This window comes from Juglans regia, chromosome 11, assembly GCF_001411555.2.
Source record: "Juglans regia cultivar Chandler chromosome 11, Walnut 2.0, whole genome shotgun sequence".
In the NCBI taxonomy this organism is placed as follows: Eukaryota; Viridiplantae; Streptophyta; class Magnoliopsida; order Fagales; family Juglandaceae; genus Juglans; species Juglans regia.
The window spans coordinates 33741706-33759031 of NC_049911.1; the positions used below are offsets into that span (position 1 = coordinate 33741706).

The 17326-nt window shown below is 34.5% G+C and overlaps 2 protein-coding genes across 2 annotated transcripts; one reads left to right on the forward strand and one right to left on the reverse strand.

The window, feature by feature from the left end:
• Positions 1-207: 207 nt before the first annotated feature.
• On the reverse strand, positions 208-3762 carry LOC109021143 (auxin efflux carrier component 2). Its single transcript, XM_019003705.2, has 6 exons — positions 2451-3762; positions 1925-2219; positions 1245-1330; positions 939-1096; positions 690-766; positions 208-587 (listed from the first exon to the last, which is right to left on the reverse strand). The coding sequence occupies exons 1-6, from the start codon at positions 3694-3696 to the stop codon at positions 521-523; spliced, it is 1929 nt and encodes a 642-aa protein (XP_018859250.2). The 5' UTR covers positions 3697-3762; the 3' UTR covers positions 208-520.
• A 5382-nt stretch (positions 3763-9144) lies between these two features.
• Positions 9145-10818, forward strand: LOC109021147 (probable WRKY transcription factor 17). The gene is made up of 3 exons (XM_019003708.2): positions 9145-9917; positions 10023-10148; positions 10285-10818. Exons 1-3 carry the CDS (start codon positions 9259-9261, stop codon positions 10445-10447), a joined length of 948 nt encoding a protein of 315 aa, XP_018859253.1. The 5' UTR covers positions 9145-9258; the 3' UTR covers positions 10448-10818.
• The last annotated feature ends 6508 nt before the right edge of the window (positions 10819-17326 follow it).

The window sequence follows — 17326 nt, forward strand, 5'->3', positions numbered from 1 at the left end:
GATATGAATATGTTTGATCATATTCAAGATCAGTACTGATGCATGCATGATCTTAAGATTCTCTAAATTTGCTGCGCTCACCCGAACATGCATCGAATAAACCAATAAGCTAGCTAGTAAACTGAATATTAAAGCATGCATGCATTTAGGTTGGAGCAGAACGAACTGGCTTTTTTGAGTCAACTTGAAGAAATAATTAAAGAGGTTCTTTGAAATTGGTGAAGCAAAAACCCACGCAACTACGTACATCAAACAAATTTGACTTTGCCTATCGGTCTATCTGGATTACTTTTCTGGCTACCACCTAACTCATGTATAACCGGGTAATTAAATAGAAGAAAAACAAAAGTACATAAATGAAACGACATTGATGAAAGATCTTTGAGATTGAAGGAAATTAAACAAAACCCAAAAGCATTTTTTTCCGGGACATTGCATCTGCCATATCCATCCACCTAAACCTAATTTGGAAGGATTTACAGAAGTATGTTTGCTTTCCCTTGCCTTTGTTGTCCAGAAGTCAGAGGCCGAGAAGTATGTAGTAAAGAATTGTTATGGGCAAGGCGACGAGCATTCCAAATATAACTCTGCAATGCCATGCACATCAAATTATGTTAACCTTTTTTTGTTTTTTTTTAACATCCTCGATCTGTAGTAGTTCTTAACTTGGGAAATTTTAAATTACTTACGCAGTGCTAAGTACGTTGGCATGGACGTTGTACTCCTTGGCAAATACAAAGGGAACAATCCCTTGGGGAAGAGCAGCCTGCATGCGGACAGGAAGTACTACTCATTAATGTCAATTATTTTGCGCGTTTAGTTAGTAGAAATTCGTAAACGAAACCAGGGTAAATGCTTTAAGCTAGCAGCTAATTTCTCATTAATTTTGAGCATGGCTTTAGTTATATTTCTTGAAATTTATGAATATGGTTCAGTACCTGAACGATTGCAACATGCAAAAGAACACCGCGAAGACCGACTGCGATGGAGGTAGCAGCAATTACAGCGGGGCCAGTCAAGAACCTAACAGCCATTGAAAATGTTGCCACGGATTTTCCACAAGCAATTATCTTTGGTTGTAAAGCCATGAACAGACCTGATTGAGCAAACATTTTACAGATCAGCCATCATTTTCATTTGCAACAAAAATGGGGCCCAGTACTATTTTAGTAGTAAATTTACTTATACATGAATAGAAAAGCAATTTTTTGTGATGACTTGGTTAATTAGTCGAGAAAACGTACCTAGACTGAACATAGCCATTCCCAAACCCGCATCGGATAATATTGAAATGGATCCTTTGATGATGGACGGCATTTGGATATGATATCTAAGGACAAACCAGAGTCAAATTAATTAAACCATGGTTTAATTAGTTACTTGTGTCATTGAATGTTTATATTTAAACAAGTGGTATAGTTATAAAATGATTTTATAAAAATAAACTCACAAATTGATGTAATTTTATATAATACGTTAAATTTATTTTATAATAAAAATATATTTATAGTTATCGTACTTTTATGAGATTTCTTTAGCTAAAAAAAATTTCTTATATTTATTAGACAATAAAGAAGAACAAGTTAGAATATATAATGACCTAAATTTAATAATCGAAAAAATAATCTTCCCAAAAACCACAGAATATATATAGATACTTATGATCTAGGGAGACAAAGGAACATTAATCCATATTATATGGTAGAGAATCGATCGGAGAGCTAGCATCAAAGTTTGAGTCCTGCATACAGCTTAATTTCTAGTCATGTGGCATCATGCAGTAAAAAGTGTGCATTGATCCATATAACAGTGGCATGATCATGCAGAAAAAAGTGTGCATTAATATGGATAGAAAACCAACAGATGCATCGGAAATATATATTCATAACAACAACATGAAGTACGTAATTAGTGGGCTAGCTACCTGAATGAAACAAGAGACCATGTAACGCCCAGAAGGCTTGAGTAGGTGTTGGGGTTTCTTATAAGCTTCCTCCAAACCATGATAAGTACAAGCCTAGTCATTACACTTGCCGGAGGCATTTGGTGCTTCTTTGCTCCAATATTAATATCTCCTTGATCTTCCATGTCCATTTTTTTCTGGCATGTGTAAGGAGACCCGCTTGTGGGGAACTTCAAACCTTCCACCATATCAACTAGCTCCCTATCCCCATTCATTTTTCTTGCTGCGCTCAAATTTTCATCTGAATCGTGCATTCCTGTACACATGAAAGTTACCTCAAACATTACATATAAGATACAGCAGCTAATGCAACAAACTACACTGATATTTATCTTGACGTACATGTATTAATAATGCTTTAAGAACTTGGACCGATAAATAGATATGACGTCATTAAGAAAAGTTGGATATTATCAAATAATTTCCACGAAACTCACAGAGAGACAAGTAGTAGTACTGTCGGTTCTGAGATTAATAATTTGATTACCTCTTGAAGCAGCATTTTCATGTTGAGGAGCAGCGCCCTTGGAAGGATCAATGACACCAAAGTCCGTTGAGGAAGCTGCATTAACTGCATGTCTCAGGTTCCCTTCCGAAACTGGAGACGCACTCGAGCTCCAAACAAACATGTGAAGCTCCTTGTTAGGCACTGCACCACCGCCAGAACTATCCTTCTTCCTTAGGCCACCACTAGTAGACCCCGACAACATAGGGTTTGGAGGCGGGGACGATGAAACGAAACCGCCATTAAACAACTCACCGCTCATGCTCCGTCCTCCCGGCCTCTTCTTCCCAATCTTAAACATCTCCTCGTCAAAATTTGAAGCCCTTGGTGTTGCTCCTTTTGAAGACTGCAATGAGTAAACATCGCCGCCTAAACCCCCTTGGAAACTATTTGTGTATCCATGTTTTGGACTGGGTGCCTTGCTAGCAAACATGGCATAAAAATCTGTCTGGTTAAAGCTGGAAGCCCTTGGAGTGGGTTCTCGAGAAGATTGTACCGAATAGATCTCAACACCGGTGAGGTTCGATGCCCGTGGGGTCATGGAAGTTAACGAGTTTAGTCCATTGGATTTGTTGAAAGAAGAAATCATAGATGCTGTACCCGATCTTCTTACCACTACGTGAAGCTTTCCATCGTCACCGATCTCAGCATCAGCCTGCAATGGCTCACGACCGTTTAGTGACACAACGTCTGAATCAACTTTGAAGGAGGTGATGGATCCAGCAGTCTCAGGGAATTGCTCAGCAATGAGGAGCTTTGCACCTCTGAACTCAAACAGGAAGAGCATGAGAGTATACCAAATTATACTCTGCAAAACCACAATCTGGACCATAAGGTCTCCCGAGAAATCTCCATACATGGCCTTCAAGAGTGGGATTCCCATGACAAGTGTGTTTGGGAGGGTGGAAAGTGAGAACAACGTGATCATCCACTCAAGATTGCCATTTTTGCTGAAGGTTTGCCACAGAAAGAGAGCAGTAAGAACGACGATTTTCTGGAGGGAGTCAGCTGCAATGAATCGATAGTTCATGGCATAAGGGTCATTGGTAGAAATGAAATGGAAGGAAAGCAATGGAACTGCAAACACAGCCACAAAGCGGTTGATGCCGGAGCACTGGTCAGGTGTAAAGATTTTCCACCACTTGACGGAGCCATATGCTAATAGCATTGCAACATACAAAGGCACAATGGCCGCAAACACATCGTACATGTCCTTTCCAGTAATCATGGTTAACTGGACAAAAGAAGCGCACACACATTCAGAGAGAGAGGGAAGAGAGAAGAAAGAGTGAGATGGTTACATCCTCTCTTATAGAAGGGAATTCCGTTTTTTTTTTTTTTACATTATTTTGAATTAATATTGGTGCTCGGCAAGAGCTTCGTTAAATAACTTAATTTTAATGGCTTTTGTGTGAATGACGAAATGGGATTGATGCAGGAGCAGCCTCGACAACAAAGCAGAGATAAAATGTTTTTCAAATGTGAACCTGTCGTGAGAAGGAAAAGGAAAATTAAAAAAAAAAAAATGGCAGGGAAATAAAAGTAATGGATCGGAGATTAGATTTTGGGTTAGCATGGATATATATGTCTTAGATCTTACGTACATGACTTTCTATATAATGCAGATAAACCTTATTCCTCGCCACTCTACTCGTTTTATGCACATGAATTGAGCAGTTGTGGCAGCATGATTCTCTCGCTTGCGGGAACTTGGGCCTTGACTTGAGATTATTTTATTTGTTTCCTTCAATATATAATTTTAATTGCAGAAACATATTCAGCAAATGGAAAACAAAGAAAAACAATGTCAGGATGAACGCATTCTTTACTTTTCCTATATATATATTTTTTTTAAGAAAAAGTGTCGTCATCATTCATTCATCAAGAAACCTACATTCCTGAGCGGAAACATTCTGAAATATCCTCATATCAAACTAATGCATTTGGAGCTTCACCAATACACTATTTCTTTTTATGATCCGTATGGTCTTCATTACTGCTGATATTCTCTACAGATAAACGTCCAAGATATATCCCATAATTAAACTACTTAATTTTCACAACAATAAAATTGTTTATATGGACTAAAATCCAAGTTACTGTAGATAAATCATCTATGTCAATAAGAACGTAAGCTTAATTATATAAATATATATATATATTCTGAATTTATAGATTGACTTTAATTAGCTATCAATAACTTTCTCGAATATTAAGTACAAGAAATTAAACGGCCACTCAGCTCAAATTATTAAATTTTTTTCATTTTCTATTATATTTTATCATTCAGAATTGATCTTAAAAAGTGATTTACTTCTTCAAATTGAATGTTGAAGATTTATCAAATCAGCATTTAATACTTCTACCAAGCTAATATTTATCAATATTGATCATAGTTAGCATATTTTAAAAGTGACAGTTGAAAGTTGAGAATGAAATGCAAGAATGCCAGCAAAGCAGTCATGACTCAGCACAATTGAACTGTCAGCAACCTCAAGGGAAATGCCAGCAACTCCAGAAGGGTCTAGAAGAAAGTGGAAGCCACAGGAAGGACCACAGGAGGCTGGTATAATCTAGAGACTCCAACACCTGGATATTGATCATTCCCATGCATGCAAAATTAAAAATGTTCGGAAGGGTGGAGATTGAAAAATTGGTGATGTTAATTCCATGCACTAGCAGTCCAGGCTGCCATTAATTTGTACTGACGATGCATGGCAGCATTAATACCGTTAATATCATGCTTCAAAGGCGTCAAAGAAATGCAAGCATGCAAGAACACATGATGACGTGCACATGAATATATTTCCTAGAGTTCCGAATATTAGAGATTACTTTAAAGTAACAGAGATATAAATACATAAAGTATGATTGATATATATATGACGTGCAAGCGTCGTATAGTCATTTTAAAAAAAATGAATAAATATAGAATTTACATAAAAATAAATAATTTTTTTAATAATAGATTCTATTTTTTTTAAAGTTACTATACAGTACTTGCACACTCTACGACTGTATATAACATTACTTTTCATGCATATATATTATTCTCTCACTTTAATTAATCCTACAATTGATTAACAATTCTAAAAAAATACATATTCAAATTCAAATTTCAATTTTAAATTTTGCATGTTTCATTTCAAAACATGCAAAATTTGTACAACCTTCTGATTAGAGCCAAATCCAACACGGATATACATGCGAGCTAGCTACTTGCTGCAGAACGGCTGGTCCGCACTTGTGTCCTTTTTTTTCTCTTTCTATTTTTTCCTACTCAATAAGTTAATGTTTCTTTCATTTTCTTTTTGATTTTTTACATAAAAAAATAAAATGATTTTAAAATAACACTAACCCACTATTTCGTATATATCTTCGTGCAGATCTTTTTTTTTTTTTTTCCTAAGCTTCTTTCTTTTGTTTGTAAGAGAGGGAACCGGATGCAAAATGATATTATACATACGTTATTTTTCACAACATTGATATCATTTTAAAAATATTTTTGTAAAATATCTTATAACAATAATATTATTTTATAAAAATATTCTTATTTTACAGAATAATATTAGGTATAAGTCTCAAATAGATAAATTATGTGCAAGCCCTTTGTAAAAAAGTAAGTCTCACTAAAAAAAAATATTTTTTTTATACTTTTTCAAGATGGATCTATTTTTTTATAAAATTTTTAACGTGATTTATCTATTTAAAGTTTATATAAATTTATTTTCTATTTTACATGAGCATATATTATAAAATATATTGTGAAATATATTGTATAAATATCATTTATTTTTAAAAATATTTTTATTTGAAAAATTTTGTCCATAAGCTTTCCCAGTTTCCCTTTTAAAATAATTTTTAAAACTTTAACTCTTTTTTTAAAAAATACTTCTAAGTGATCTCCAAAAATGAAGTGACGTTCCAGAGACTTTCCTTGTGGCGGCCGGTACAGTGGAGAGAGCCAGGCCTGTGATCACCCATACATGCATCTTTGAAAAGAATATATTCATGGGGGGATAATTTTACCTTGTGGTTTCCTGAGAGTTCCCACTTAGGAAACTAGCCTCCACTAAGATTATCTTTTTCTTGTTTATTTTTATAAATAAAATGAGATGAATTGATATTAAAATTAAAAGTTAAATAAAATATTAATAAAAAATATTTTTTTAATATTATTTTTATTTTAAGATTTAAAAAAAGAAAATTATTTATTTTATTTTATGTGAAAATTTAAAAAAGTTATAAGGATTAGATAAGTTGTGAGGAGTTGTGAAAACAAATGAAATTTATCCCATATGATAAGGATAAGAGTGTGTTGTATATGAGATTCCATATTGCTTGGAAAGAAGAAGTTCATACTCTTTATAAGGTATTAATAGAGTTCCAATTGTATCATTGACTAGTCCTTTTAGAGTATAGACCATGTGATTTGGACCTTTTATTGTTTCGTTATAAATGGTATCAAAGCTCATCCCAATCAGAAGTGTGAGACTTGAACCATGTCAACTACAACGGATAGGCCCGTCTGGGATGTCGGGAGTTTAAGGGAGGAGATTGTGATACATCATATGATAAGGATAAATGGTAAGTGGTGTATGAGATCTAACATTGCTTAAGAATGAGAAGTTATTGTTTTTAAAAAAATTTTAATAAGACTCCAATTGTATCATTGATTAGTCATTTTGAAATATAAATCATGTGATTTAGGTATTCTATTGGGACATTACAAAGCCTAAGCGATCTCCAAAAGTGAAGTAACATTTTGACTTCAAAGTTTAAATCTGACATGGTCAGGACCACGTTAGGGGCACCTCTGGAACTTATGCACCCACGACCGTTCCATATAATTTTTTAATAGAAAAATTTTTCTCATCAGTCATTATTTACTATCCCACATCATATATCTTGTGAAAAAAAAATTATAGATAGAATGTATAAAATTCATTTTTTCAATATACAATTAATGCAGAGAATTTCCGAGTAGCAGCCGGGGAAGTAGAGAGAGCCAGACCTCTGATCACCCATACATGCATATTTGAAAAGAATATATTCACGAGGATAATTTTACCTTAAACCGGCCTCCACTAAGATTATCCTTTCTCAAATTTGTTGTCTCACACCCACACCGTCACACATATATATGTTTAAAACTAAATCCAAATAGATTGATATCATGGCTGATATATTAATTATTAAATTTATATTGGTCCACTACCTTCATGGAATATCAATCTCTTTAGAGATCCTAAATATCTCAAAGATCCGAGCCTTGGGTGGAGCAAAGCAAAGCATACACCTTTTTTCCCCCACTCATTATTCATTTCTTATTCCTCTCTCCTCAAGAAAAATGATATAGTTTACCACTAAATTACAATTAAACATTAAAAAAATAAATTTTCTTTTATTTTGAGCTACTCATGTGTTGTTGAATTAAAATTTAAGCCGGCCCGGTTCGATTAGTACCCCAAGGAGGATCGGTTCAACTTATTGGGCCATTGACTTAATCCGGATAGTTGTTTTCCCACTCATTGAACATTAGATAACCCCCACGTGTCCGAAACTAGAATAACACACGTCAACCGTTTTGACATTACTAAGCCCTAAAGGAATTTTTATTTCTCTAATTTTTGTTATTCTGTGGTCAACTTCGATGAACTCCATGTAGCGGTGGGATCAGTAGAGACTCATCCAACCGCCACAAATGGCTCACGGCAACGTCAAGATGAGGATAATGATAAAGGAAATATACAAAGTCGGTCAACAGTTTCACTGATTTTTATTATTTATTTTTGTAACTAAAAAAAAATTAAAAAAAATGTAGTTTTATTTAATATGCGTCCGGCATTAATGTGCCAACCAGTCAATTTCTAGATAAAAATAAATAAACATTTTCGTTATTGCAGCAACGTAGACCAACAACGACGTCATGCAAAGCTCTTTGATCCAGAAAACATTTCCATTGTAATTTCTAGTAAATTTAAAAAATAAAAAATAAAAGAAAAAAGCAAGGTATGAAAGCCCCAAGGAGTAGTACTGTACAAGTCTTGGATTAACCCAAAAAGAACAAATAATAGTGAAAATTAAAGGAAATTGCTTTTGACTGTATCATAGGAGTTGGAACCATGGTTTTGAAATTGGGAGACAGAACTGGCTTTGCTTTGTTCCATTTTCACGGTAAAACATTTGCCAAAAGACACGTCTGGGTGAACTGCGGGGAATCCAAACTTGTTGACCTTCTGCTACATTTACATACACATACATAGATCTCGAGATAGAAGGATATGCCGTTGATTATACGATACCCAACTTTATTCATTTTTTAGTAAATTGCATTGATCACATCGGCGAAATTACGGGTCAATGTCCATCTCAAGTATGACAATTCATCGACGACTTTTCAAAAGCCAACTCAAATTTACTGTGAAAGATTCAAAGGCCAGCCAGCGCGTATTTATTTTATACTAATTTCTCTTCCTCCCCCTTTCGTTTTTCAAACCTTGGGCGGGACCCACCACCAACTCTCCCTTTTGACCTTTACAGTAACCTAATTCTTCCTCTCCTTTTTTTTTTTTTTTTTCAAGAATAAATAGATTTCATTAAAGTCCAACTAATCTCCATCCATCCATGGATTGACGAAATCTCTTTGACTTTGCATCCTCCGTCTCTTTTATAACCACCCCCTCTCCCCCCACTCTCTTCTCCTCACACCATCTCTTTACTCCATATTCCTCTTCTTCTTTTCTTCTAGCTTCTCTGCTTTCGCTGTGGTTCTTTCTGATCTTCTGCTATGGCGATAGATCTGGTCCCTTACTTCAAGATGGAGGATCCGATGGCTATACAAGAAGAAGCATCGGCTGGGTTGAAGAGTATGGAGCACCTGATCTGCCTACTCTCCCATCAAGCCCCTCGCGATAACCACCTCAACCACCTTGACTGCCGAGAAATCACCGACTTCACCGTTTCCAAATTCAAAAAGGTAATCTCCATCCTAAACCGGACTGGCCACGCCCGGTTCCGCCGCGGACCTTCGAACCCTCCTTCTTCTTATAGCGGACCGACAAACCCCGTCGAACGCCGTTCAGTCCCAGATCCGGTCCGGCCTCAGATACAGTCCCAACAACCTCAGACCATCACGCTTGATTTCTCGAAACCTAGAACTGCTTCCGGGTCGCGACCGGTGTTGTCGGTAAATCAGCAGTCGAAGGAGAGCTTCAGCACATCTCCACCTGTTTCCTCCACGACCTCGTCGTTTATGTCATCTGTTACTGCAGACGGCAGCGTTTCGAATGGTAAACAAGGTTCCTCGCTCCTAATAGCTCCGACCACCACCATGTCGGCCGGGAAACCGCCTCTTTCTTCGTCTCAGCGTAAAAAGTGCAGCGTGAATCATTCTCTCTCTGCTGCGAATATCTCCTCGTCTGACCGTTGCCATTGCTCCAAGAAAAGGTAGGCATCGGAAATATATATTTTACCAATAATTTTGATGTTGAAACTTTCAGGAATTTACAAGTAATTCGTTTTACTAATCTACATTTTTTTCTGCGTTTTTAGGAAATCCAGAGTGAAGAGGGCCGTCAGAGTTGCAGCAATAAGCTCGAAGATCGCGGATATACCGTCGGACGAGTTCTCGTGGAGAAAATACGGTCAAAAGCCGATAAAGGGCTCACCTTACCCAAGGTATTATCATATCTTCTTTCACCACCGAAGAATCGTAGATCATGTTGGGATGTGTGGAAGTCAAAGACGAATCTAGTGGCACACGCGAGACGTTAAAGTATTTTTCTAATTATTTGTTATTTTTTAAATTGTGCAGAGGGTATTACAGATGCAGTAGCGTGAAAGGGTGCCCAGCGAGAAAGCACGTGGAAAGAGCACAAGACGATCCAAATATGCTGATCGTAACATATGAAGGAGAGCACCGTCACCCGCATCCTCCGATTCCGGCTGCGAATTTCGCCCCTCAGTCGTCGGCGTGAAATGGACGTTGGGGACCAGGACCTGAAATTGAAATCCCCATCCTCCTTTATCGAACGGCAGGCAAGTCTGTCACCGGAGACCGTTGACGGTAATTTTGCAGTTGAAATGGTCAAAAGATTCGAAGGAAGAAAGAAAGGAACAAAGTCAACTGTACTGGTTGGAACGGCTTTTATTTATTTATTTTTGTAAAGTTGCTTAAAATTAGGGGACTACAAGATGAAATTAAATACTAGCATTGTTTTTTTTATCTCGTGTGTATAGAAAATTGGAAAAAAATCAAACGATAACTTCAAAATCATGCGTCTCATACGCACACAACGCAAATGTTAATGCTCGTAGTGATAATAAATGCGTAAAATTTTGACTCTGCGATTGGAAAGTGTGGTGGGGCCCAAAGCGTGAGCGTCGGTTGGGGGCAAGGGGAATCAGAATTTCTGTAGTGGCGCGGTTTCACGTGCATTGAGTCAATGGGAGCCAAAGCGGGTGGGTCCCATGCCAGCTATTTCATTTTAAGTTTGTCCGTTGACTCCGAAATTTGTGCTTTTATGGTTTCTGGTGTGATCTACCCTCTTCCACAGGATTGTGAATGAGTTTGTGTGATATCTCACTCGATATATATTTATTTAGTTCAACTTAGAAGTGTACATGAAACGAGTAAATTGGTCGAAAACTTATCAAACCGGTCGTTGGAGTACAGAACCAGCCGAAACTGTTAGAAAACCAGTCGACCGTCAATGGAAAATAAGAAAAATCGATCTTTGTCGATTCGATCGCAGTTTAATCCATAGAAAAACTGCTAAACCGACCGATTGGTTCTATCTTTTTTTTTTTTTCATTTTATATCTATATAAGAACAACATTGTTTCACTCATTTAAATGAAATGACGTCGTTTTGGACTCCCATAGTTGAAAAAAATAAAGGCAAACAGAGACCGTTTCTTGATTAGGTTAAGATCTCTCATTTCTCCCTCTCATTCTCGAATCTCATCTTACGCCGTTCTCTCTCTCTCTCCCTCTCCCTCTCTATCTCAAATTCTCTCATCTCCCACAGTCTCAGCGCTCTCTCTCTCTCTTTCTAAGGCTTTTCGATGTCATCAATACATTGCCGATTTTATTGGATTCTTCTCATCTCAAATCTATCCATTTGTTGTGTTGTTTCATGATTCATCTAGTTGTGCCGTTCCAAGTGCTTGAATCTTTGATATTTGTTGTGATATTTCATATTTGTTGTGAATCTGTGTGAAAGCGTTCGAGTGTTTGTAAGTTTGTTTGCGACACCGACGACGCCAGCGAACCAACCGGGTTTTCTTCCCCTTCACCTGTCGATTTCGGTTGAGATAAACACATTTCACATTTTCAACTTGTCGGTGCGTTTCGATTTCAAACCAAAACCATACTGACATCTTCAATTTTCACCCTTAGTTAAACTCGAATCGAACTCGACTGATGAAAAAAAAAAAAAAAACTCATTCATGAAAGCAGATATTCACTCGATTTGTAAGGATTTATAAGTGACACATACCTGACAAAACTTGATTCGGCTAAGACTCGTTAAGGCTTGCTCGTTTATGTTCAAGTCGACTTATTAGCTTGACTCAATTAAAAATCATTCATATATTGATAAATATATATATACACCTATATATATGTATTAGTTAATAATATAAGCATACTACTTTTATAATTAAATATATAATATGTAATCTAATTACTTATGTCTATATAATGAATATACTTTATAGGTATATTTTATAATTTGTATAATAATTTTATATATTAGTATGTAGGAACCATATATAAAATAGATATATACTATCATATTAAGTGTATGTATTAATAATATATATAGGTATATAATATATTGTTATTTTGGATAAATATCAATTAGTTAGATATTAATTATTTATAAATTTTTAAAATTTAATAATTCAATAAAGGTTCTACTTGTTAGTTGTATAAATTCAATATTAGATTTTTTATTTATTATTAAATATTATTAAAAAATAACAAAAATAAATAAACAATTCGAACTCGAGTTCAAGCTCGACTCTACTTGAACTCATTTGCGGGACGAGCTCAAGCTCAAGTTGAGAGTTTAGGTTATCAAAACTCTAAACTTGAGCTCAAATAAAAAAAAAAAAAAAAAAATGAACTCGAATACTTTGAGTCAAGTCGAGCTCGGTAAGTCAAAGACCAATTCGACTCGGCTCAATTACAGCCCTACTCCTCCATAACCTCTCCTTTATTATTATTATTATTATTATTATTATTATTTCCTCAATTTCGTTCTTTTTTTTTTGGTTGGAACCAAGATTAAATAATATGAAATTAGTGGAAGAAAGTAAATTTCTTAATTTCAGTTCTTTAAAATATTCAATTTTTACTGATTATTTTGTACATTCAGTTATAAAAGAAAATAAACACGATTATCTGTTTATTAATTTAAACAAATTAAAATATACCGATGGTTTAAACTATAAAGGCATTGGTTTTTTTCTTTGTAGTTTTAAATTGCTAAAATAATGCAACTCAAATAATTGGACGTCCGAAATAATGATTATGTACAAATTAAGATACTATGGGCTTGGACGAAGTGGAAACGTGTTGGGCTTTGCCTTGTAGGGCTAATTATAACAGAAGTAAAGCATTGTAAATAAGACACCACACCGACCAACCTCATTGGAAGGACCACCCAATGAAATTGAGTAAGAAATGGGCCTTTAATGACTGGACAGAGGCCCAATTATAGCGACGTCATGGTTACTGGAGAATTTAAAGACCCACTTAATTAGCGACGTCATTAGAATCTAACCATATAATTCACTTGTGTTCTTTACTGTTTTCTTTATTGCTTGTGAGTTTCTTGACAAGGCAATTGTCAAGAAAATGAGTTAAGTACTCTTGCCCATAACAAATAAAACAAAACAAAGAATAACTGGTCCTTGTAATTATATATATTTCATTAATGGATTTTCATGTTTTTATAAATTTCAACATTCACAATAATAATACTTAAATTTTAAAAAACTAATTGCAATTATATTATATGTACTTCTATATATTAATCTTCTGTTAATATTCAAATTACGATGAATGAATGTATCTAATTGTGAGTTTTTATAAGTTTAATTAATTATGAATATTACGATCATTAAAGACTGTAGTTAGCTAGTTTTGAATCTTTGCATCTATAAAAACATAAAAACTCAAATACAAATTTCTCCTGATCTGCAGATTTCGTACGATTGGAAACCCCATGCATCTCATATATATATATATATATATATATGTTATATATCTTTCTTTAAATGCGGCTGAGGGAGAGAGAAGTAGTGTTTGATACTTACAAAAACAATGGCATAAAAGATTAATGTCATTTCATGCATGCATGCTACCTATATATATATATATATATATATATATATATATATATAGACACGAGACTCATTAATTTTGGTGGAGAGGTATATAATTAATATATGGTGAGGCAACACAGGCTATCTAGTTTGAGCCGATTGCACCTCTGTTTTGTAGGCATGATCATCACGATATTACAAGAAAACTGTTTATAATTTTTGACCAACTATTTATTTTGAAAATGATTATTTCTTACAAAAATAACTATTTTATGCTAAAATGAATTGATTAATTCGTAACAAATAGTTTTTTTCATCGTAAATCTATCATAAATTCTCGTTTTTCTTATAGTGCAAGGAATGAAAACGTTTATTAATTTGTTAACTTTCTGAAACTCTTTTAGCACAAGTTTTTGCGTGCATTTTTTTTAAGTCAAAAAGTTAATTAGGCGATGGTCCAATAATCAAAAGCGACCGGATGATCATCATGTTTAATTCTCGTTTATAATTTATAAATAATATATAAACGAGATAGAGGTAGTACTGCATGTTCGACGTGGTGAGATTATATAGAGAGAGAGAGAGATAATTAATTTGTGAGCTCGTGCCAACACATGCCAGAGTACAACTAATTGTATATTCAAACTGTAGCCTTCAAACAAATTAAAATCATAAGATCAAGATCATCGCATATTTGACAATATATATATATTTTTTAAATATATATATATATATAAATCTTGTGCATCAACGACGTCGTTTGAATCTTGAAATTATATTATAAATATTGTTTTGCCAAATTTACTTTATAATATATATAAAAAACTTATGATGAATCATAATATTTGTAAAAGATTAATTGTAACATTAATTAATGGAAAAGATGATGAAAAGTGTCTATATATAAATTAAATGAGTGATATTAGTTGGAAGAATAATTGATGACCATGCATGGGACCATGATCTATATATATATCATGTCCGTTTCACGTGGGCGATGACAATATCCATGTGGGAAAGCATGTGATGGGTTTCAAGCAACAACCATCAATCTCTTTGTTTAATTTGTTTTGATATTTATAAAGTTCATCGGATGCCTTGAAAGTCTACATCATCGTCTTCTATTATTATAATTTGCTGCAAGTAAACAAAAACAGCCCTAGTACTCTTTCTCTATTATCCATCATGGGAAAGCATGTGATGGGTTTCAAGCAACAACCATCAATCTCTTTGTTTAATTTGTTTTGATATTTATAAAGTTCATCGGATGCCTTGAAAGTCTACGTCATCGTCTTCTATTATTATAATTTGCTGCAAGTAAACAAAAACAGCCCTACTCTCTCTATTAAATCTCATCTATTTTTTTTTTTATCTTAAATCTAAATAATATACGTTATATATAATTTTAAAATGTGTAAATATCGTATATAGTTAGAGCTGACGTCTCTCAATCCAACGAGTTCTCACGAGCCCTAACTCTAAGGGTGCCAACGTTGAATGATGTGGCCTAGCTACCTATAGCTTACCAATATTGCTGCGTGCTCATGTACGTGTTGCATTTACATAGGATGCTCCTCTGACAACAAGTTAACAACCAACCATGGAGATATCATGCATGTGTTTGTGTTTTTGTTTTTGTTATTGTTTTCAACAAATAGGTCATTACGTCATGCATTGCGTTAATTTGTGGCAGTAATTTCTCTCTCTTTAGTTTAATTTTCTCGTGGATATTCATTAATGTTATCTTGAGATCGATGCGGCTAGTAGCATAGAGCTAGCAAGATCGATATTTAATTACCAAGTACTTGGTATTAAAAACTCGATCGATCTCATGACTTCTTATATATAAATAAATTCTTCTATATATATTTATAATTCTTTACATATTTTCTGACGTCATAAAAAATATTTGCTTGTGCATGATCATGTACTTAATTTCAAGTGATATTCATTATTATTTGTCAATAAATAAGGGCGCCGGCCAGTACTCGATCGTTAATTTTGTTGACTTGATCAGTAACGTCTGTGAATAAGATCAATCGATCTCTAATGACCAACTTATGATGACTTTAATTAGGTTAGTGGTTACCATAGAAAGACCTAACTTTGGTTGACTTAATATAAATATATATATATATATATATATATATATACACTATGTTTATTATTAACCTAATTCTTAAATATTCCTGATCATTCACAATATCCATCAATGCTAGCAGCTTCTGATCTTCCATTTTTTTTTTATTTTTTGTTTTTATATTCACGATATTGCATGCATGGCCCGTCCAGCATGATCAGCCAATTTATATATATGGAAGAAATAATTTAGAACTCATCATTTTAATGGATATTGAAGAAGGCACGAGTGTGTAGAGGAAATAGTTGATCATAAATAAACAGTTTTCTTGTAATATATATGAAAAGATCAGCTATGAAAATTATATATAGTATGAAATATCAGAATACAGGCCTAAGAAAGAATATTATTTTTTTTCTTTATTTATATAGTATAGTTTTCTAATATCATGTGGTACGTACTGTGACAGAGGAAACATAATTTGAATCGAACCACGCATGAAATGTACGTTTCACATTATGTTAAGCTAATTGTCATGATACGGGGAAGAGAGAAGGGGCCGGGGAGCATGGGGGGAGGGGACAAAAACCATTCATACAGTGGCGAGGCGAGGATCATGATGAATATGGCAGTCAGTCCAAAGTACTCAATAATTTACGTTCATTTTTCACACATTCCTTTATTCCCACGTAAACTATGCTGAATGGCTAGATCCGATCGATCGACCCGCAGGCCAATTTAATTCTCCTTTTAGTTAATTTCCTCCTGATCCACAAGCAGCTAGCTAGCAAGGTTTTTAGTCTGGCAAAAGCAATCCCCCACATGTCATCCACTTTGTTACGTACCTTCCTATCTATCTGCTAGCTGTTGGTGATTATTGAATCACCACATTACACATGACCAAAGAGAGAGAAAGAATAAAATAAATACTCTTGCCTAAAAATCATGTGACTCCAGCAGCTTTTGCATGCCTCTAATTAGGTAATTTGGATCCTAAGCAATCTCTTCTTACCTTCATTATAATTTGGATTATAGTAATTATTAATTAAGGGCAATATATAATTAAGCTCATTCATTCCCACTGCCACTTTTCTTTAACTTTACCGCGTGGGATCGATGGATGATGTTATTAGATAGCGCGGTCTAGTACTAGACAATATGCATGCTAGCCATCATGTGTAATAAATTTATAAGTAAAATCAAGCTTGGGAAAATCAGTTTTTGCTCTCAAGCTCTTATCCTAATTTTAAAGTTGTTAACTTTAATTATTAATTAGGACTAAAGATTATTACTACCTCTTCCTCGATCGCTAGCTCGATCGTTATCTCTGGTAGATCATATATATATATATATGGAAGAAAAAGTTAAATAAATTAACCTTTAATTTTATATGTCTTTCTAAATCACGGGGGGCCCATTCATCATTGAAGAGACATTAATCC